The 22,991-nt window shown below is 35.9% G+C and overlaps 1 protein-coding gene across 1 annotated transcript in view; it reads left to right on the forward strand.

Moving 5' to 3' along the window:
• Positions 1-20,413: 20,413 nt before the first annotated feature.
• The window catches only part of LOC115279462, a 31,326-nt gene continuing 28,748 nt past the window's right edge, over positions 20,414-22,991 (forward strand). The window contains exons 1-2 of the mRNA XM_029924010.1: positions 20,414-20,475; positions 22,163-22,339. Coding sequence (XP_029779870.1) covers positions 20,473-20,475; positions 22,163-22,339 — 180 coding nt within the window. The 5' untranslated portion in view covers positions 20,414-20,472. The remainder of the gene's footprint in view (positions 20,476-22,162; positions 22,340-22,991) is intronic.

The raw sequence follows: 22,991 nt of genomic DNA on the forward strand, positions 1-22,991 counted from the left end.
CCCCTTTCTATTCAAAATAATATACACATAAAAATGTAGAAACCTACAGTTTTTATGTTTTATTTTTCAGTATTTAATAGGTGCCTGCTATTTGTCAGGTATTTCTTTTGAAGCTTACTACTTCACGCTAAGGAGTTTTTTTTTCAGATGTTACAAATATAATAAATTTATCTACTTCCCAGTAGTTAGATCTACTGTTCTGATTTCAAGCACTTTACAACTGGCAAGGGGCGCCTGGGTGGCTCAGTTGGTTAAGCATCCGACTTCGGCTCAGGTCATGATTTCATGGTTCGTGGGTCTGAGCCCTTTATCAGGCTCTGTGCTGACCGTTCAGAGCCTGGAGACTCTCTTCAGATTCTGTGTCTCCCTCTCTCTGACCCTCCCCTGCTCATCTCTCTCTAAAATAAATTAAAAAAAAAAACTAAAAAAAAAACCTGGCAAGAACATCCTTAAGAAGGTAAAATAATGTTGGTAATATTGGCATTCTCATTTTGAAACTAATATTAATGGAATGTCTATATTGTTTATTAGGAATTGGGTATTTGCAGAGGAGTTGATAAATAATGCCACTTTCCCCCCTCCTGTGTGCAGAATGAAGTACAAAACAAGATACAGAACACAGACAAATGTAAACCGAGCTGTCAGCATTACTGCTGATGGAGTCACGTGGGGACAGGAGCTCTGTCTCTGAGCTCAGAGGACTTGCTGACTCTCCCCAAATGGAACAAGGTTACCTCCCCAAGCACAGCACAGTGTTGGGCAACCACAGACTCCGTTATGGGGGCTGCCCCTTACACGTGACAAAGAGCGCAGCAGAAAGCGCCTTCTCTGAGGGCGGCTCCTATGCGAACAGAAAGGGCCGAGGCTGTGATACGGAGCATCTCCCAAAGCACCGATCAAAGGCAGTCTCTTCCGTGGTATGGAGCGTAGGGGAGGGTGAGAGTCGGCCTGGGGAAAGCAGGTTCTCCATACATATGATTGGTTATTGGTTTTGAAATCTTGTCCTTTAGAGTGGTAGGAAAAGTAACATTTCTAACTGTCCTAAGAACCCCTATTAAAAATGATTTAAAATAAAATATTATTACATTTCTTGTTGGCCTCTACTGGATTCATGATACAGTTTTTCATATTAGACTTAGATTAATATATGTTACTTGAATAAATATATTTTCTTAAAACTAAATATTTCTATTATATTAAACTTTGCTTACTCAATGTGGATAACTTTAACTGTAATTTAAATGAGATTTCTATTTTCTTTTTTAGAAATTATAAATTCTGTTCACAGGAGAGATTTATTAAATGCAAACACCTATACAAACACCTACATACGTATATACACACACACACACATACACTTACTTAAGTGCTTGTGCTGGAAACATTACAGGAATCAAACAAACAAAACCTGTGCCTGCTTAGAGTTTACGTTCCAATGAGGTAGGTGTATCTACTTCCGGAGTAGTGAGGAGTCTTTTCAACTTTAGATTTTACTAATTCTTTTTACTCTTCAGATTTATTGAGACATAATTTACATAAAACAATGTGTAAGTTTAGGTGCAGCATGGCATTTTGATAAATGTATATATTGCAAAATGATAACCACAATAAGGTTAGTTAACACATCTGTGTTAATGTCATATAATTATAATTTTTTTGTTGTGAGAACGTTCAAGATCTAATCTCTTAGCAGCTTCCAAGTGTTAATAATAGTCACTATACTACATATTACACCCTCAGATCTCATTCATCTTATAACTGGAAGTTTGCACACTTTGATCAGCATCACCTCATTTCTGCCACCTCTCAGTCCTAGCAACCTCCAGTCTACTCTGTTTCTATGAATTCAGCTTTTTTTTTGTAGTTTCAAGTCTTTATTTAAATTCCAGTTAACATACGGTATAATATTGGTTTCAAGTGTACAGTTTAGTGATTCATCACTTTCATACAAGTGCCTTCCTTCATACTCCTTCATATTTCACCCATTTAACCCATGCCCCACCCAACTCCCCTCTAGGAACCCTCAGTTTGTTCTTTATAGTTAAGAGTCAGCTTTTAAAAAAATTTTTTGTTCTCCATATAAGTGAAATTATATGGTATCTGATTTTCTCTGTCTGACTTCCTTCACTTAGCATAATGCCTTCAAGGTTCATCCATGTTGTTACAGCATTTCATTATTTTTTTGTGGCTGAAAAATATTCATCTGTATCTACATATCATATTTCCTTATCCATTCATCTGTTGAATGACACTTATAGTTTTTCTATTCCTGGCTACTGTGAATGAACATAGGAGTAGAGATACCTCTTTGAGATAATGATTTTATATTCTTTGGACATATACTCAAAAGCATATTGCTGGAAAATAAACTGTTGGGACCTCATCAAAATAAAATGCTTCTGCACAACACAGCAAACAATTAACAAAACTAAAAGGGAGCCAACAGAATGGGAGATGATATTTGCAAATGACATATCAGACAGTGGGTTAGTATCCAAAATCTATAAAGAACTAATGGAAAACAAATAATCCAGGGAAGAAATGGCAAAAGACATGAAAAGACATCCAGATGGCAGACTCATGAAAAGATACTCAACCATCACTCATCATCAGGGAAATACAAATCCAAATGACACAGAGATACCACACACCAGTCAGAGTGGCTAAAATAACAATTCAGGAAAGAAACAGATACTGACAAGGGATGTGGAGAAACAGGTGCCCTCTTGCACTGCTGGTGGGTATGCAAACTGGTGCAGACACTCTAGAAAACTGTGGAGGTTCCTGAAAAAATTAAAAATAGAATTACCCTACGACCTAGCAATAGGAATTTATCAAAAGGATACAGGGTACTGATTCATAGGGGCACATGCACCCCAATGATTAAAGCAGTGCTTTCAACAATAGCTAAATTATAGAAAGAGCCCAAATGTCCATTAACTGATGAATGAATAAAGAAGATGTGGTATGAATATATAATGGAATACTATTTGGCAATGAAAAAGTGAAACCTTGCCATTTGCAACATTGGTTGGAATTGGAGGGTATTATACTAAGTGAAATAAGTCAGAAAAAGACACATATCATGTTTTTACTCATATGTGGAATTTGAGAAACTTAAGACCACGGGGGAAGGGAAGGAAAAGTAAGTTATAAACAGAGAGGGAGGCAAACCATAAAAGACTCTTAAATACAGAGAACATACTGAGCATTGATGGGGATGGGGGTTGTGGGGCGGTGGGAAGATGGGTGATGGGCATTGAGGAGGGCACTGGCTGGGATGAGCACTGGGTGTTGTATGTAAGTGATGAATCATGGGAATTACTCCTGAAGTCAAGACTACACTGTATGTTAGCTAACTTGAAATAAATCATTAAAAAAAATGTCTACAGGCAGGAGCTGACCTATAGGAGTTGCCAATTTTCAACACCTGCCCCAATAAAATATTTTTTTATTTTAAAAAAAGTATATTACTTGATCATATAGTAATTCTATTTTCAATATTTTGAGGAAACTTCATGGTGTTTGCAACAGTGGCTGCACCAATTTACCTTCCCGCCAACAGTAAATCAGGGTTACCTTTCCTCTACACCCTTGCAGGCATTTGTTCTCTCTTCTGATAATAGCCATCCTATTTTAGTGTAGAGTGGGATCTCATTGTGGTTCTGATTTACATTTCCCTGGTGATTGAGGTTGAGTACCTTTTTGTGTACTTTTGGCTGTTTGTCTGTGTTCTTCGGAAAAATATCTGTTCCAATGTTCTATCCATTTTTAAAGTGAAGTGTTTTTTTGTTGTTAATTGTGGATTGGGTGGTTGGTTTGTTTTTTGTTTTGTTTTGTTTTGTTTTGCCATTGAGTTGTTTGAATTCCTTACATATTTTGGAAATAAATCCCTCATCAGAGATGTAGTTTACAAATATTTTTGTTTCCATTCTGTAGGTTACCTTTTTATTTTGTTGATTATTTCCTTTGCTGTGTGGAAGCCTTTTAGTTTGATGTAGTACTACTTGTTGGTTTTTATTTTGTTGCTTGTGCTTTTGATGTCATATCCAAAAAAATCATTGCCAAGACCAATATTAAGGACTTATTTATACTCTTCTTCAACAGTATGTGGACATCCAGTTTCTAGAATCATTTATTGAAGGGACTATCCATTCTGCATTGGGTTTCCTTGATTCCCTTGTCAAATATTAGTTGACTATATATGTGTGGGCTGATTTCCTGGTTCTCTATACTGTTCCATTTGGCTAGGCATCTGTTTTAATGCCAGTACCATACTTCTTTGATAACTGTAGCCCTAATATAGTTTATTAGGAAGTATGATTTTTTTTCGAGATTACTTTGTTCTTTCTCAAGATTAATTTGGCCATTGAGAGTCTTTGTGTTTCCATACAAATTTTAGGATTATTTTTTCTATTTCTGTGGAAAATGCCATTGGAATTTTAATAGGGATTGTGTTGAAACTATAAATGGCTTAAGGTAGTATGGACATTTTAACAATTTAGGATTCATCAATATGGGAATATCTTTATATTTATTCATGTCTTTTAAATTTTTTAATCAATATCTTATAGTTTTGGTATATAGATCTTCCACTTTCTTAGTAAAATTTATTCTTAATATTTTCTTGTTCTTGATGCTATTTTAAATGTTTTCTTTATTTTGTTTTCAGAGCATTTGCTGTTAATATATAGAAACTCTGCTGATTTTTGTGTATTGGTTTCGTATCCTGCAACGTTACTGATTTTTTTATTAGTTCTAACAATTTTTGATGGAGACTAGGATTTTCTCTATATAATGTCACATCACATGAAAATAGACACAATTTTACTTCTTCCTTATGAATTTGAATTCTTTTTATTTCTTCTTGTTGCCTATTTGCTCACGTTAGGCTTCTAGTACTGTGTTGGTATGTAGTGGTGATAGTGGGCACCTGTGCCTTTTTCCTGATCTTAGACTTCCTTCACTTTTTCACCCCTGAGTATGATGTTAGCTGTAGGCTTGTCATATATGGTCTTTTAATTATGTAGAGGTATGTTTCTTCTATCCCACTTTTTGAGAGTTTTTTCATGAAATGATAATGAATTTTCTCAGATGTTTCTTCTGCATTTGTAGATGATCATGATTTTTGTCTTTCATTCAATCGATGTGGTGTATCTCGTCTCTTGATTTGCATATTTTGAAACAGCTTGCATCCCAGGGATAAATCCCACTTGAACATGGTGTATAATCCTCTTAATGTGGCTTCAGATTGAGTTTCATATTATTTTGTTGAGAACGTTTGCATTTATATTTATCTGTAATATTTGCTCATAGTTTTCTTTGTTCTTTTCTTTTTCTCTTTCTTTCTTTTTTAAAAAATTTTTTCCTTTTATTTTTTATAATAGTTTATTGTCAAATTAGTTTCCATATAACACCCAGTGCTTCTCCCCACAAGTGCCCCCCAACATTACCATCACCCCCTCCCCTTTCAGTCCATGGTTTGTTTGTTTGTGCATTTGTTTGTTTGTTTCTTTCTTCCTCTTTCTTTCTTTCTTTCTTTCTTTCTTTCTTTCTTTCTTTCTTTCTTTCTTTCTTTCTTTCTTTCTTCCTTCCTTCCTTCCTTCCTTCCTTCCTTCCTTCCTTCCTTTCTTTCTTTTCTTCTTTCCTTTTCTTTTGTTGTATTATTAACTGGCCTTGGTATCAGGGTAATGCTGGCCTAGTAAAATGAGTCTGGGAGTGTTCCCTCCTCTTCAATTTTTTTTTTTTTGGGAGGAATTTAAGAAAGGTTGGTGTTAATTGTTCTTTAAATATTTGGTAGATTTTACCTGAGAAACCTTTGGATCCTGGGCATTTTTTGTTGGGAGATTCTTGATTACTGATTCAACTCCTTAGTTGTTATTGGTTTGTTCAGATTTTCTATTTTTTTTTTTCATGACTCAGTCTGGGTAGGATGTATGGTTTTAAGATTTCATTTTTTCTAAGTTTTCTGATTTATTGGTATAAAATTGTTTTATGACACTGTATTTCAGTGGTTTCAGTTTAATGTCTCCTTTTGTATTTATAATTTTACCTACTTGAGTCTTATTCTTCATTTTTTTTTGGTTAATCTAGCCAAAGATTTGATAATTTGTTTATTTTTCAAGAAACCAACTCCTTGTTTCAAGATCTTAGTTAATCTTTCCTATTGTTTTTATTTTCTATTTCATTTACTTCTATTTTTCAAATTTCTATTTAAATTCTAGTTAGTTAATATACAAGGCAAAATTGGTTTCAGGAGTAGAATTCAGTGATTATTCACCTACATACAACACCCAGTGTTCATCATAACAAGTGCCGTCCTTAATACCCATCATCTGTCTAGTCCATCTCCCACCCACATCCTTCCATCACCCCTCAGTTCATTCTCTGTCTTTCAGAGTCTCTCATGGTTTGTTTCCCTCTCTCTTTACCTCCCACCCCCAAATGGTGATCTGTTTGCTTTCTTAAATTCCATATGAGTGAAACCATATGGTATTTGGCTTTCTCTGACTGACTTATTTCACTTGGCATAATATGTCTAGCTCCACCCATATTGTTGCAATTGGTAAGATTTCATTCTTTTTGACAGCTGAGTAATATTCCACTGTGTGTGTGTGTGTGTGTGTGTGTGTGTGTGTGTGTGTGTATGTATATATACCTCATCTTCTTTATCCATCCATCAGTTGTTGGACATTTGTTTTCTCTCTATCAATTGGCTGTTGTTGATAATGCTGCTATAAACATCAGGGAGTATATCCCCTTTTGAAACTCTAGTTTTGTATCCTTTGGGTAAATACCTAGTAGTAGAATTACTGGATCCCAGGGTACTTCTCTTTTTAACTTTTGAGGAAACTCCATACTGTTCTCCAGAGTGGCTATACCAGTTAGCATTCCTACCAACAGTGCAAGAGGATTCCCCTTTCTCTACATCTTTGTCAACAACTCTTGCTTCCTGTGTTGTTAATTTTAGCATTCTGACAGGTGTGAATTGGTATCTCGTGGCATTTTTTTATGTTTATTTATTTATTTTGAGAGAGTGAGAGATAGAAAGCAGGGGAGGGACAGAGAGAGAGAGAGAGAGAGAGAGAGAGAGAGAGAGAGAGAGAGAGAGAGAATCCCAAGTAGGCGTCACACTTAGTACAAAGCCTGATGCTGGGCTCAATCTCATGACTGTGAAATCATGACCTGATAGGAAATCAAGAGTCAGATGCTTAACTGACTGAGCCACCCAGTTGCCCCTCTCATTATGGTTTTGATTTGTATTTCCCTGATGATGAGTGATGTTGAACATCATTTCATTTGTCTATTAGCCATCTGAATGTCTTCCTTGGAAAAGTGTCTATTCATTTCTTCTGCCCATTTCTTCACTGGATTGTTTGTTTGTTTTTCATGTGTTGGGTTTGATAAGTTCTGGATAGATTTTGGATATTAAACTTTTATCAGATATGTCATTTGGAAATACCTTCTCCCATTCTGTATGCTGACTTTTTGTTTTGCTGTTTCCTTCACAGTACAGAAACTTTTTTATCTTGATGAAGTCCCAATAGTTCATTTTTGCTTTTGTTTTCCTTGTCTCTGGTGACATGTCTGGTAAGGAGTGGCTCCATCTGGGGTCACAGAAGCTGCTGCCTGTATTCTCCTCTAGGATTTTGATGGTTTCCTGTCTCACATTTATTTTTGTGTATTGTCTAAGAAAGTGGTCCAGTTTTATTCTTCTGCATGTTGCTGTGCAGTTTTCCCAATACTGTTAGTTGAATGGACTGTCATTTTTCATTGGATATTCTTTCCTGCTTTGTCAAAGGTTAGTTGACTATACAGTTGTGGGTCCATTTCTGGGTTTTTTAATTTTGTTTCATTGATCCATGTGTCTGTTTTTGTGCCAGTACCATACTGTTTTTATGACTACCGCTTTATAATATAGTTTAAAAGCTGGAATTGTGATGTCTCCAGTTTTGTTTTTCCTGTTCAGATTTGCCTTGGCTACTCGGAGTCTTTTGTGGTTCCATAAAAATTGTTGGATTGTGTGTTCTAGCTCTGTAAGAAATGCTGGTTTTTATTTTGATAAGGATTGCATTAAATGTGTAGATTGCTTTAAGTAGCATAGATATTTTAACAATATTTGTTCTTTTAATCCATGAGCACGAATGCTTTTCTATTTCTTTGTGTTCTCTTCAGTTTCTTTCATAAGTGTTCTGTAGTTTTCAGAGTACTGATCTTTTACATCTTTGATTAGGTTTATTCTTGGGTATCTAATTGTTTTGGTGCAGTTTCAAATGAAATTGACTGCTTGATTTCTTTTTCTGCTGCTTCATTATTGGTGTATAGAAATGCAACAGATTTTTGCACATTGATTTTATATCTTGCAACTTTGTTGAATTCATGTATTAGTTATAGCAATTTTTGGGGTCTTTTGGGTTTCTATATAGAGTATCATATTGTCTGCAAATAATGAAGGTTTAACTTCTTCTTTGCCAATTTGGAAGCTTCTTATTTCTTTTTGTTGTCTGATTGTTGAGGCTAAGACTAACATAGTACTTGTGAGAATGGACATCCTTATCTTGTTCCTGACTGTAGGGGAAAGGCTCTCAGTTTTTCCCCATTGAGGATGATATTAGCTGTGGGTTTTTCTTAGATGGCCTTTGTGATGTTGAGGTATGTTCTCTCTGTCTCTACTTTGTGGAGGGTTTTTTTTTTAAATCAAGAGTGGAGGCTGTATTTGGTCAAATGCTTTTTATGCATCTTTTGAGAGAATCATATGATTCTTATCCTTTCTTTTATTAATGTGGTGTATCACATTGATTGATTTGAAAATATCAAACCAGCCTTGCAGCTCAGGAATAAATTCCAGTGGTAAATAATTCTTTTAATGATCGTGGCAAATAATTCTTTTAATTTACTATCAAATTTGATTTGATAGTACCTGTTTGAGAATTTTTGCCTCAGGGATATTGTCCTGTAATTTTTCTTTTTAGTGGGGGTCTTTGGTTTTGGAAACAAGGTAATGCTGGCTTCATATAATGAATTTGGAAGTATTCTTTATGTTTCTATTTTTTAGAACAGTTTAAGAGGAATAGGTAATAACACTTCTTTAAATGTCTGGTAGAATTCCCCTGGGAAGCCTCTGGCCCTCAAATTTTGTTTGTTGGGAGATTTTTGATTACTGTTTCAATTGCTTTTCTGGTTTTGGGTCTATTCAAAGCTTCTGTTTCTACTTTTGGTAGTTTGTATGTTTCTAGGAATTCATCCATTTCTTCCAGGTTGCCCAGTTGGTTGGCATATAATTTTTCATAATATTTTCTTATAATTGTTTGTATTTCTGTGGTGTTGGTGATCTTTCCCCTCTCATTCATGATTGATTTTACTTATTTGGGTTCTTTATCTTTTTTTTTTATAAGTCTGGCTAGGAGTTTTTCAATTTTATAATTCTTTTGAGGAACTAGCCCTTAGGTTAATTGACCTGTTCTACTGGTTTTTTGTTTTGTTTTGTTTTTTTTTGTTTGTTTCTATATCATTTATTTCTTCTCCAGTCTTTAATATTTACCTTCTTCCAGCTCTAGGCTTTATTTCCTATTCTTTTTCTAGCTCCTTTGGGTGTAAGATTAGGTTGTGTATTTGAGACCTTTCTGCTTCTTGAGGTGGCCCTGCATTGCCATATACTTCCCTCTTAGGACTGCCTTGAAACATCCCAAAGGTTTTGGATTGTCATGTTTTCATTTTCATTTGCTTCTATGTACTTTTTAATTTCCTGGTTAACCCATTCATTCTTTAGTAGGATGTTCTTTAACCTCCAAGTATTTATGGTCTTTCCAAGTTTTTCTTCTGGTTGACTTCAAGTTTCATAGAATTGTGATCTGAAAATATGCATGGTATGATCTCCATAATTTGTACTTGTTGAGGGCTGATTTGTAACCTAGTATATGATCTATTCTGGAGAATCTTCCATGTGCACTTGAAAAGAGTGTGTATTCTGCTTTAAAATGGAATGTTGTGAGTATATATTAAGTTTATTCCATCCAGTGTGTCATTCAAAGCTGTTGTTTCTTTGTTGATTTTCTGCTTAGATGATTTGTCCATTGCTGTAAGTAGAGTATTAAAGACCCCTAAAATTACCATATTATTATGTGTAAATTTACTTATGTTTGTGGTTAATTGATTTATATATTTGGGTTTTTCAAGTTGGGGGCATAAATATTTTAATTGTTAGATCTTGATGGATAGACCCTTCTTCATCTCTCATTATAGTCTTTGGCTTAAAATCTAGTTTGTCTGCTACAACTATGGCTACTTAAGCTTTTTTTGACCTCTGATAGCATGATAGATGGTTCTCCATCCCCTCGCTTTCAATCTGGAAGTGTATTTAGGTCTAAAATGAGTCTCCTATAGGCAGCAGATAGATGGGTCTTGTTTTCTTATTCATTTTGATACCCTGTGTCTTTTGATTGGAGCATTTAGTCCATTTACATTCAGGATTATTATAGAAAGATATGAGTTTAATGCCATTGTGTTACCTGTAAAGTTGGTGTTTCTGGTTATGTTCTCTGTTCCTTTCTAGTCTTTGCTGCTTTTGGTCTTTCTTGCTCCCAATCTAAAGAGTCCCCCTTAATACTTCCTGTAGGACTCATTTAGTGGTCACGAACTACTTTAAATTTTGTTTGGGAAGTTCTTTCCTTCTATTCTGAATGACAGCCTTTCTGTCAAGAGTATTCTTGCCTACATAATTTTCTTATTTAGCACATCGTATATATCCTGCCACTCTTCTGGCCTTCCAAGTTTCTGATCTCTTTTCCCTTGTAGGTTAAGGATTTTTTTTTTTTCTCTTGCTGCTTTCAGGATTCTTTTCTTGTCTGTGTGTTTTGTGAATTTGACTATGATATGCCTTGTAATTGCTCAGCTTTTGTTGAATTCAAGGGGAATTCTATATGCTTCTTAGGTTTTGATGTTTTTGTCTTTCCCCAGATTAGGGAGTTTTTCAGCTATAACTAGCTCACATAAGCCTTTTGCCCCTTTATGTCTCTCTTCATCTTCTGGGACTCCTATGATATGTTATTCTATTTTAATACATTGCTGAATTCTTTAAGTTTACCTTTGTGATCCACTACTTTTCTTCTTTTCAGCTTCATCATTTTCCATAATTTTATCTTCTATTTCACGTTTGCTCCTCTGCTTCATCTTTCCTCCCTGTTATGAGATAACATTTGGGTTTGATTTTGTTTACAGCATTTTTAAATTGGCCTGAATAGGTTTTAGCTCTTTTATCTCTGCAGTAAGGGATTCTCTAGTGTCTTATATGCTTTTGTGAAACCCAGCTAGAATCCTTATAATTGTTTTGTTTTGTTTTTTAAGTTTATTTATTTTGAGACAGAGCATGAGAAAGAGAGGGGCAGAGAGAGAGGGAGAGAGAAAGAATCCTAAGCAGGCTCTGCACTGTCTGTGTGGAGCCTGATTTGCAACTTAAACTCACAAACCATGGAACTATGAGATCATGGTCTGAGCCTAAATCAAGAGTAGATGCTTAACCAGCTGAGCAACCTTGGTGCCTCTGTTGTTTTAAATTCTATTCCAGATGTCTTACATTTGCATTGGTTAAATTCCTGGCTGTCATTTCTTCATTTTCTTTCATTAGGGCAAACTCCTCTGTCTTGTCATTCTGGAGGAAGAAAAATAAAATAAAATAAAATTAAAATTAAAATTAAAAAATTTTAAAAATCAAGTAAAGGAAGCTAGACCTTAGGTGTGTTTTGGTCTACTTGTTAAGAAAGGCTTTATAGAAAAAAGAAGAAAGAGAAAAAGTTTAAAATTAAAAAATAAAATAAACCTAGTTTCATTTGGGTTTTATTTGTTCATTTTTTCTTACCCCCCCCCCCGTTTTTTCCCCTTGGATACAGAAAGAACAAATTTTTTATTTTATTTTTCCTTCCTCCAAAATGACAAGATAGTCCTGTCATGCCAGTCAAGTTAGCTATCATACAGTGTATACCACGTGTTCTTGGTTTTGGGGGTAGATTCCCATGATTTATTGCTTATGTACCACACCCAGTGCTCATCTCAACAAGTACCCTCCTCAATCCCCATCATACATTTTCTGTTTTCCCCTATCAACCCTCAGTTTGTTCTCTGTGGGTTTTTTTTTTTTAAGAGTCTCTTATGGTTTGTCTCCCTCCCAAAAATAGTTTGAAACTATTTTTCCCCTTTCCTTCCTCCCATGGCCTTTGTTAAGTTTCTCAAGATTCATATATAAGTGAAAACATGATATCTGTCTTTCCCTGACTGACTTATTTCACTTAGCATAACACCCTCTAGTTCCATCCACATTGCTGCCAATGGCAGGATTTCATTCTTTCTCATTGCCAGGTAGTATTCCATTGTATATATAAACCATATCTTCCTTATCAATTCACCAGTTGATGGACATTTAGGCTCTTTCCATAATTTGGCTATTGTTGAAAGTGCTGTTGTAAACATTGTACATGCCCCTATGAATCAGCACTCCTGTATCTTTTTGAGTATTGCGATAGAGGGGGCTAAATCTGATGTTTTACTCCAGAGACCATAAAGCATGTTTTACACCCTTTATCCCGTTACCACAAGAATATTATCTTGTGTTAAAAGTAGTCTTCTATGATAAACCATATGCTTCTGTGACCATCTGTGGCCCCTATAAAAAGATCTAAGAGTGAATGGCCAGTGTATGTCTGAAGACAACTTCTTTTATTCTTCCCTATGAGTGGGAGATAGCTATTAATGGATTTGAAATAGAAACGAAATACTTTGGTAGCTAAGTGGAGGTAAGATTTGAGGATGAGGGAGACTAGAGGAATGACCAGTTAGAAGCCTCTTGTAATAATGTCAAGCAGAAGATGATGAGGACCTAAAATACTTGAGTGGGAATATTGATAGAGTAGAGGGGATGATTTGAGGAGTTTCTAGGAGATAAGATTGGCAGACTTTCATCATTTATTGGTAAAGGAGTATTAAGGGAAAAGGTTACTCTCAGATTTCTGGGTTGGGTGATTAAGTTGTTGATGAGGTCACCAACTAACATGGAGATACAGAAGGTTTAGGAGGAGTATATTTGGAAGCTAAGAATATAGGGGAAATTATGAACTCACATTTGTATATATTGAATTTGGAGTGCCTGTGGGATACCCAATTGTTTGTGTTTAACAGTAAGTGATATATATGAGCTGATGTTGAGGGAGTGGTTTAGATTTTACTTGGGATTTATCACTTTATGGATTATCAAAATAAACTTCCCAGGGAGCCTGTAAAAAGTGAGAAGGTTAATCAACTGAGGACAGAACCCTGTGCATGAAAAGGACAGTTGAGAATGAAGTAGGAAATTGAGAAAAATTTAGTGAGGAGGGATATTGTGAAGTTTCAAAAGGTACCTACAGGTTGAAGGAGTAGAGAGGCAAAGTGAAGTAACGACTGAAATGCTTCTGTTGGATTTTGGTTGGATTTTGGCAATTAGAATTTGTTTTCGTGATATTAGTGTGACTGGATCTAGTGGATGTTAGAATTATCCAGGAACTTAAGATAATATAGACTTACCACTTGTTTTTATTTTTAAAGTTAATTTATTTGAGAGAGAGCAAGTGCAAGTGGGGGAGGGGCAGAGAAAGGCAGAGAGAGAGGGAGAAAGAGAATCAGAAACAGGCTCTGCACACTGTCAGTGTGGAGCTCCCTATAGGGCTCAGTGTCATGAACTGGAGATGGTGACCTGGGCTGAAATCAAAAGTTCTCTGTTTAACTGAGCCACTCAGGAGCCTCATCTCTTGTTTTTAATGGTAAGAATGTTTGAGAGATAAGAACATTGAGAATTTTTATCTAGGTTACAACTTAAAATATTCCATGAACATTGTAGGTGCTCAATAAATAGTGGTCGAATGAATTATTGAACTCTTTATTGCCAGAATCAGACCTAGCATCTTACATCTAGATTTAGGAGTGAAATTAGATTGTTGGAGATATTTCTTGTTTTTTGATTTAGACCTGCATTGATATGACCTTTCCTCTTTGTTTTTTAAATTTGTATTTAAATTCCAGTTAGCATACAGTGTAGTATTATTATTTTTGGTGTACAACTTAGTGATTTCACACTTACATACATCACCCAGTGCTTATCATTCCTTGATCCCCATCACTTATTACCCCATTCTCCCACCTGCCTCCCTTCTGGTAACTATGAGTTTACTCTCTCTCTCTCTCTCTCTCTCTCTCTCTCTCTCTTTGCTTACCATCTTTTGTTTTGTTTTTCTGTTTGTTTGTCTTGTTTCTTAAATTCCACATATGAATGAAATATCATATGGTATTTGTCTTACTCTGACTGACTTATTTCACATAGTATAATATACTCTAGCCCTGTCCACGTTGTTGCAAATGGCAAGATTTAATTCTTTTTGATGGATGAATAATATTCCACTATAGAATTGCTTTTGCTGAAAACCCCAAATTCTTATAAGTAATATTTCTGCTTTCATATCTCTCCAGTTATTTATTGTTATTTATTCTTTGAGTTCTTTGATGATACATGGGTGAACACATTGGTTTAGTACCATTTTTTTTTGAGAGAGAGAGAGACAGAGAAAACGAGAGAGAGAGAGAGAGAGAGAATGGGTCAGGAGCAGAGGGAGAAGGAGAGAGAGAATCTTTAGAGGACTCTGTGCTGGGCTCGGGGCTTGATCTTACAACCATGAGATCATGAGTGACCTGACCTAAGAGTTAGTCACTTAGCTGACTGAGCCACCCAGGTAATTATCACATTTTTGTGGATTTCCCAGTTTTCTTCTTGTAATTGGTTTCTTAGTTTTGTAGCATTGTAGTCCGAGAAGATTCTTGATATGATTTTAATCTTCTTGAATTTACTGAGACTTGTTTTTGGCCTAAAATGTGATCTTTCCTAGAGAATGTTTCATGTACACTTGAGAAGAATGTGTGTTCTGGTGATCTTGAATAGGATGTTCTGTCTATTAAGTCCATCTAGTTTAACATATTGTTTAAAGTCACTGTTTACTTACTGATTTTTTGTTTAGATATATTCATTGTTATAAGTCAGGTGTTAAAATTCCTTGCATTATTGTAGTCTGTGAGTTTCTCTCTAGGTCTGTTAATATTTACTTTCTCTCTCTCTCTCTCTCTCCATATATTGGTGCTTAATATTGGGTGCATATATATTTACAAATGTTATGTCTTCTTGTTGGATTGACCCATTTTTCATAATGCAGTGCCCTTTTTTGTATGTTATTACAGTCTTCGTTTTAAAATTTGTTGCATCTGCTATGAATATAGCTGTACCAGCTTTCTTTTCATTTCCGTTTGTATGGACTATCTGTCTCCATTCTTTGATTTTAAGCTGCTGTATATCCTTTTTTGAGAAAATTTTATTTATTTTGAGAAAGAGGAGAGAGCAAGCAGGGGAGGTGGTGGTGGTGGTGAGAATCCCAAGTAGGCTCTGTACCATCAGTGCAGAACCCAGTGTGGGGCTTGAACTCAAGAACTGTGAGATCATGGCCTGAGCCTATGTCAGATGCTTAACTGACTGAACCACCCAGGCACCCCCTCTTTCCTTCTGAAATGAGTCTTTTATAGGCAACATATAGACGAATTTATTTTCTTTTTCTGTTACATCACTCTACATCTTTTGATTGCAGAGTTTATTCCATTTACATTTAAAGTAATTATCAATAAATATTTGTTGCCATTTTGTTAACTATTTTCTGGATTTTTTTTGTTTTTCTCTTTTCCTTTCTTTTTCTTGTGGTTTTATGGTTTTCATTAATATTTAGATTCCTTGCTAATCTTTTCCTTTGTGAACTTACTATACGTTTTTGCTTTGTTGTCATGGTAAGGTTAACATATAGCTTCTTATGTGTATATAGACTGTTTTGAGTTGATAGCAACTTAAATTTGAATACAAAAAATCACTTATTTTAAAAAATATTTAATTCAAATGTATTGCATGGGAGGAACAAAAAACCTTCTTCCTCTATCCTTTTAGATTCTCTGGGTTGGGTCTGTAACAGATTAAAAAAATAAAAGTTTATTCATATGTGCATTACACATAGACATGGGAGCAAACTTGGTGATGAGTAGCTCAAAGTGGTTAGAACTTGGATTTTATATTGAATTTCAACAAAGAACATAATTTTGTTTACTTTAAAATTTTTTAAAGAATGTTTATTTTGAACAGCATATAAAAAGAATTATCCATCATAATCAAGTGGGATTCATTCCTAGGTTACAAGGCTGGTTCAATATTTGCAAATCCATCAATGTGATACAACAGGTTAACAAAAGACAAGATAAAAAAACATATGAGCCTGTCAATAGATGCAGAAAAAGCATTTGAAAAAATACAGCATCCTTTCTTAATAAAAACCCTCAAGAAAGTCGGGATAGAAGGAACTTACTTAAACATTATAAAAGCAATTTATGAAAAGCCCACAGCTAATACCATTCTCGATGGGGAAAAACTGAGAGCTTTCCCCCTGAGATCAGGAACATGACAGAGATGTCCACTCTCACCACTGTTGTTTACTATAGTGCTGGAAGTCCTAGCGTCAGCAATCAGACAACAAAAGGAAATAAAAGTCATCAGAATCAACAAAGATGAAGTCAAACTTTCACTTTTTGCAGATGACATGATACTCTACATGGAAAACCCAACTGACTCCACCAGAAACCTACTAGACCTGATCCGTGAATCCACCAAAGTCACAGGGTACAAAATCAATGTACAGAAATCGGTTGCATTCTTATACACCAAAAATGAAGCAACAGAAAGAGAAATCAAGAAACAGATCCCATTCACAATTGCACAAAAGACCATAAAATACCTAGGAATAAACCTAACCAAAGATGTAAAAGACCTGTACAATGAAAACTATAGAAAACTTATGAAAGAAATTGAAGAAGATACAAAGAAATGGAAAAACATTCCATGCTCATGGATTAGAGGAATAAACATTGTTAAAATGTCATTATTATCCAAAGCAATCTACACATTCAATGCAATCCCAATCAAAATTGCACCAGCATTCTTCCCAGAGCTAGAACAAACTATCCTAAAATTCATATGGAACCACAAATGACCCCAAATAGCCAAAGTAATATTGAAGAAGAAAACCAAAATGGGAGGCATCACAATCCCAGACGTTAGCCTCTACTACAAAGCTGTCATCATCAAGACAGTATGGTATTGGCACAAAAACAGACACATAGACCAATGTAATAGAATAGAGAACCCAGAACTGGACCCACAGATGTATGGCCAATTAATCTTTGACAGAGCAGGAAAGAGTATCCAATGGAAAAAAGACTCCCTCTTTAGCAGGTGGTGCTGGGAGAACTGGACAGCTACATGAGAAGAATGAAACTAGACCACTCTCTTACACCATTCATAAAAATAAACTCAAAATGGCTGAAGGACCTGAATGTGAGACAGGAAACCATCAAAACCCTCGAGGAGAAAACAGGAAACAGCCTCCTTGACCTCAACTGTAGCAATTTCCTACTCGACACATCCCCAAAGGCAAGGGAATCAAGAACCAAAATGAACTATTGGGACCTCACCAAGATACAAAGCTTCTGCACTGCAAAGGAAACAATCAAGAAAACTAACAGACAACCAACAGAATGGGAAAAGATAGTTGCAAATGACATATCAGATAAAGGGCTAGTATCCAAAATCTACAAGGAAGTCACTAAACTCCACACCCCAAAAATGAATAATCCAGTGAAGAAATGGGCAAAAGACAAGAATAGACACTTCTCCAAAGAGGACATCTGGATGGCTAACAAGCACACAAAACGATGCTCAGCATCACTCATCATCAGGGAAACACAAATCAAAATCACACTGAGATACCACGTCAAGCCAGTCAGAGTGCTAAAATGAACAAATCAAGAAACTATAGATACTGGTGAGGATGTGGAGAAACGGGCACCCTCCTACACTGTTGGTTGGAATATAAACTGGTACAGCTGCTCTGGAAAGCAGTGTGGAGGTGCCTCAGAAAAGTATCAATAGAACTCCCCAATGACCCAGCAATAGCACTGCTGGGGATTTACCCAAGGGATACAGAAGTGCTGATGCATAGGGGCACATGTACCCCAATGTTCATAGCAGCATTGGCCAAATCATGGATAGCCTAATCATGGAAAGAGCCTAAATGTCCATCAACTGATGAATGGATCAAGAAGATGTGGTATATGTATACAATGGACTACTACATGGCAACGAGAAAGAATGAAATCTGGCCATTTGTAGCAACGTGGATGGACCTCGAGGGTCCAAAATAAGTCAGGTGGAGGACAGATACTATATGTTTGCACTCATAGGTCTAATAGGAGAAACCTAACAGAGGACCATGGGGAGAGGAAGGGCGAAAAGAGTTAGGGAGAGGGCGGGAAGCAAATTATGAGAGACTCTTGAATACTGAAAATGAACTGGGGGCTGAAGGGGGAGAGTGAGGGAAGGATGAGGGGTGATGGTCATGGAGGAGGGCACTTGTGGGGAAGAGCACTGGGTGTGACATGGAAACCAATTTGACAATGAACTATATATGAAGTTGAAAAATAAAAACAGAAAAGTAACTTTTAAAAAAAGAATGTTTATTTTGTATGTGTGTGAGAGAGAGCTTAAGCAGGGTGGGGCAGAGAGAGAGGGAGACCGAGAAGCTCAGGCAGGCTTTGCCCTGCCAGCCTAGATCCTGATGCAGTGCTCGAATCCATGAACCATGAGATCATGACTTGAGCCCAAACCAGGAGTTGGACACTTATCCATCCCAGGTGTTCAAGAGAACTATGTCTGTAAAGAAGTGACAAAGAAAAGGACTTTGAGTTTCTAGGGATAGCAAATTGTGGGGAGACAAAAAATGAGGAAACTTATGCTATATTCTGCTTTCACACCGGTAGAGATAGGGCAGAAAGCTTATTCGTTGTCTACTTTTTTTTCAGTTGCCTTCAGTTTAAAATAATCCCAATCTGGAGAGGCATATTTTGGCATGGCATACTCTGTTCAGTGTTACACACATGCAAAAATACACACATTGTGTTATGAATTTGCACAAATTGAACATACACACATAACTAGAACCTAGATCAAATATTAGGATATTACCTCCACTTCAGAAGAATCTCATGCCCCCTTTCAGTTACTCTCCCCCAGAGGTAACCATTACCTTTAATCCTAAAACCCTAGAGTAATATTACCTGTTTTTTGTGCTTCCTATAAAATGAAACATACAGTATATATTCCTTTGTTTCTGGCTTGTTTGACTCTTCACTTGAGAATCACCTATTTGTAAAAGGAAAAATGGTCTTTAGTTATTGTTGTTACAAGAGTGGATTCCTGAAAATTTGTTGTTTGTAAGTACTAAAGGAAGGATTATTGGTAACACAAAGAGGACTGAGCTATGATCTGACTAGGCAGGCTCTTGGGAAAGTACCTTACCTCTTGAGTTTTGATTTCATTATTTGCAAAATGAGGATAGGGGTGTGTGTGTGTGTGTGTGTGTGTGTGTGTGTGTGTGTGTATTATCTATAACATAGACTATGGGGATTTAATTGACTAACTTATTTAAAGAATATTACTTGAGAAATTACTGTGTTCTACAAACTATTCTCAGTGCAGTTATATGGTTATATAGTAGATAAAAATTCACGCCTTTAAGAAGCATACATTTTAAGATAAAAAGATATATAAAAGTATATCGAAATCCTGGGGTGCCTGGGGGCTCAGTCAGTTAAGCATCTGACTCTTTATCTCAGCTTAAGTCTTGATCTTGGGGTCATGAGTTAAAGCCCCGCATTGGTCTCTGTACTGGGTGTGAAGCCTACTTAAAAAAAGAAGTATATTAAAAACTAAAAACAACCAAATAGATGATGATATAATCTTAATCATCATAGTCCTACAAACCAGTCACTAATTCTCAAGTCATATGTATTTATAATGCATTATTATATTATAATGTGTTATTTTATTTTACCTCAAGTCCCTGAGTTTTATAGAATGGAAATGTGTTTTTTGTTTGTTTGTTTGTGTTTTGCACCAGGATAATTTATCTTTCTGGAATCAGTTCCATCAGGTGTTATTCTGTGGTGTTCTATCAGGGCTTACTGATTAGCATGAAATGGCCTTAGGGATTTTCCATGGAAATTCCACCAAATCGCCAAGCAACTTGTAGATAATCAAAGATTATCTGTAACTATCTGTAGATAGTCAAAGGCATTCTGTCTTTGACTAATTAAAAATATTTAACTGAGAGATATCATAAAATATCTTATTAAGAGGTTTTAGTATATAATTGAATAAGAAAAAATACTTTAAAAGCACAAATTACTACTTGCTAATACCTAAAATGTTTTCCAGGTCTCTTTGATGTTATTTTCAACAAAGGAAATATATGCATTTTCCAAAGTCATGAAATCAGGCATCTTTCTCTTGCTGTTGACAACAGCACTGTCACTGGAATGGTGTGTGGTAATTGTGTTTATTTGCTATATATCAATAGTGTCCTATCTGTGTATAATTTATTTTTTATGAGATTATCAAATTCTATTTCCTTTGGCTTTCACTTCACCTTTTTCATTATTCTGTTTTGTCTAACCAACTTTTGATATTCTGATGCATAAATAGTCCTAATTTCAGCAATTAAAATTTAGACAAGAAAAACTAGACCACTTTTCTGATAATATTCAAAATACTAGTAAGCCTCCAAAAGAAGATGATCTGATTTTTCAAAGACTCCTTCAAGGAGCATATTATTAGGGAAGAAATAATAATAATGTCACCCTAAGCATGCTGTGTATCTTAGTTTAGGTTTGAAAAGTAGCTTTTAATATATAAAGCTGTTTTAAAAAATACGTGCATGTTATTTGTTTCGAAAAATGAGACAGCATAGGATAACTGTCATGCAGTTGAAAAATGTGTAATATGTGTTTTAACACTTAATCTTTATATCTGCCCTATGAGAGAAGAGGAACCTGACGTGGAGAAGGACTAAGCCCAAGGTCACACAAGTCGTAAACGGGAAGCAGGACTGAACACCGGCATTCTGAGTCTAGCACTCCTGCTGCAGCATCTTCATATAGCATTATATAATATTACATGATTTTTGACTCATAGCATGTTATTTAACTTAAGGGAAAATAATAATTATTGGAAAAAAACATATAATTTGTACGCCTGAAATACAGACTAAATGATACACAGTCAAATTTTCTTTTAAAAAGTCTTTTCTCCTCTGCTCTGGACTTAGCAAATTATTCTGTGCTGTACTTTGTAGCATATTCTGCTCAGCACAGGTCGTGGTCATAGTCCAGGGCTTATAAAGATGAATGTAGTGCATATGGAATCTACTTAATTAGATCAAGAGTTTGAGAAATGCCCTATGACTTTATGTTTTAAAATCAAATTAAATTTGCGTCCAAGCCCCTAACCAAGAGGGTGAGAGTTTCCATCTTAGTTATTATGAGACTCGTCACACACAAGATCGTTCCTAGAAGGGGGTCTCAGAATATCTGGTGACAACCCCTTGGCTGTGTCCGCACCGGTCACCGCTGCTGTAGTCAGCAAACCTCAGGGCCTCGTGCAGGTGGAGAACCCCGTTGCCTGCCGACCGCACTTACACAAGAACGCTTTGCTCAGTCTGGTAGCCTTAGTGTCATGGGCCCAGCCATTCAGGGGACACCAATGTGTCCTTCCTTTCCAGGCCCAAAGGCCTCCCCAAGGTACTGAGGAGAAAGAGGGTAAAATCTCAAATAGTACCTTGAACTAGGAATGTTTCCCTGTAATGCATGTCTGTTAATTTCAGCTTTTGGTTCAAAATAGTCTTGAGTTAGGAAGACACAAATGTAGAAATGAAAAATATGTAATAGAATACAGTAACTCATTAAATTATCCTGCTACTGAAGTTTTTCTGTTGTTCCCTGGAACTCTACCATGAGTTCTGAGAAATCAAAAGATAGTTCTTAGAACAAGACACTGGAAATCAGTCTGGAAAATCAAAACAATTAAATTACAAAAGCATGTGATAGATCATATGAGGAGTCTATATAGAGTGGAGTAGGCCTGTACATGCATATAATGTGCAAAGATTACACATTTAATTACTTTATGCTGCTAAGTCAGAGTTTGCTTGTTTGTTTCTTTTTCCGTTAGGCCAGTGGCGGAGCCCGCACGGAGCTGCGGGTGCTGCATCAGCCCAGCCGCTGTGCGCTTCTGGAGTCAGCACGCGTTCCTGGTCACATGGTTATTTTTGATCGCGGAGGCAAAATAGCTGCTGAGTCATCAGCCAGCTATGCAGACCTTTCAAAAGAGTTTGTGGTTTTTGTCAAGGTAAAATGGTGGAAAGTCATTAAAGTTTATATCGCTAAATACCTACTTGATTTTGCTCGATTGAGGAAAACTCTGGAGTCATAAGGGAGTAGTCAGGTCTCTTTCCCACTAGGTGGCATCCATGCCTGTTGCCGTCCGTCCTACTACCCAGACTCTGAAGGACAGTAGGGATGCCAGCTTTCTTTAGCAGCACTGAACTAATGGGAGTGACATTCTTTCTTCAAGTGAATTTGTAGGTTAAAACCATAAATGTAGGAAATCTTAGTACAGATGTAGAGACTCTTACATTTGGGAATCAAATGTATATATTTAACTTTTCTAACAATTAGAATATTTATACTCTTTTTTGTGTTGTGTATGTGTGATCATCTATGCTTCTTTATAGTATGTGCTTCCAAATATATCTTAAAAATATTATTGTTAGCGTAGTAATACAATAACTACCTTTTTTCCTATTTTGTGCCAAGCACTTTACTGAGAGTTTTACCACATACAAAGTTATATTTAATCATCCTAAAAGTGCTGACAGATATCTGTTTTTTAAACAAAAGAAAAAATTTTCAGAGAAGTTAAAATCTGACTAGTATAGCATAATTAGTGGATAAATGGTGGGTCATGATTCAAATCAAAGCCAATTTGTCTTCAAAACTTT

This window comes from Suricata suricatta, chromosome 15, assembly GCF_006229205.1.
Source record: "Suricata suricatta isolate VVHF042 chromosome 15, meerkat_22Aug2017_6uvM2_HiC, whole genome shotgun sequence".
NCBI classification, from domain to species: Eukaryota; Metazoa; Chordata; class Mammalia; order Carnivora; family Herpestidae; genus Suricata; species Suricata suricatta.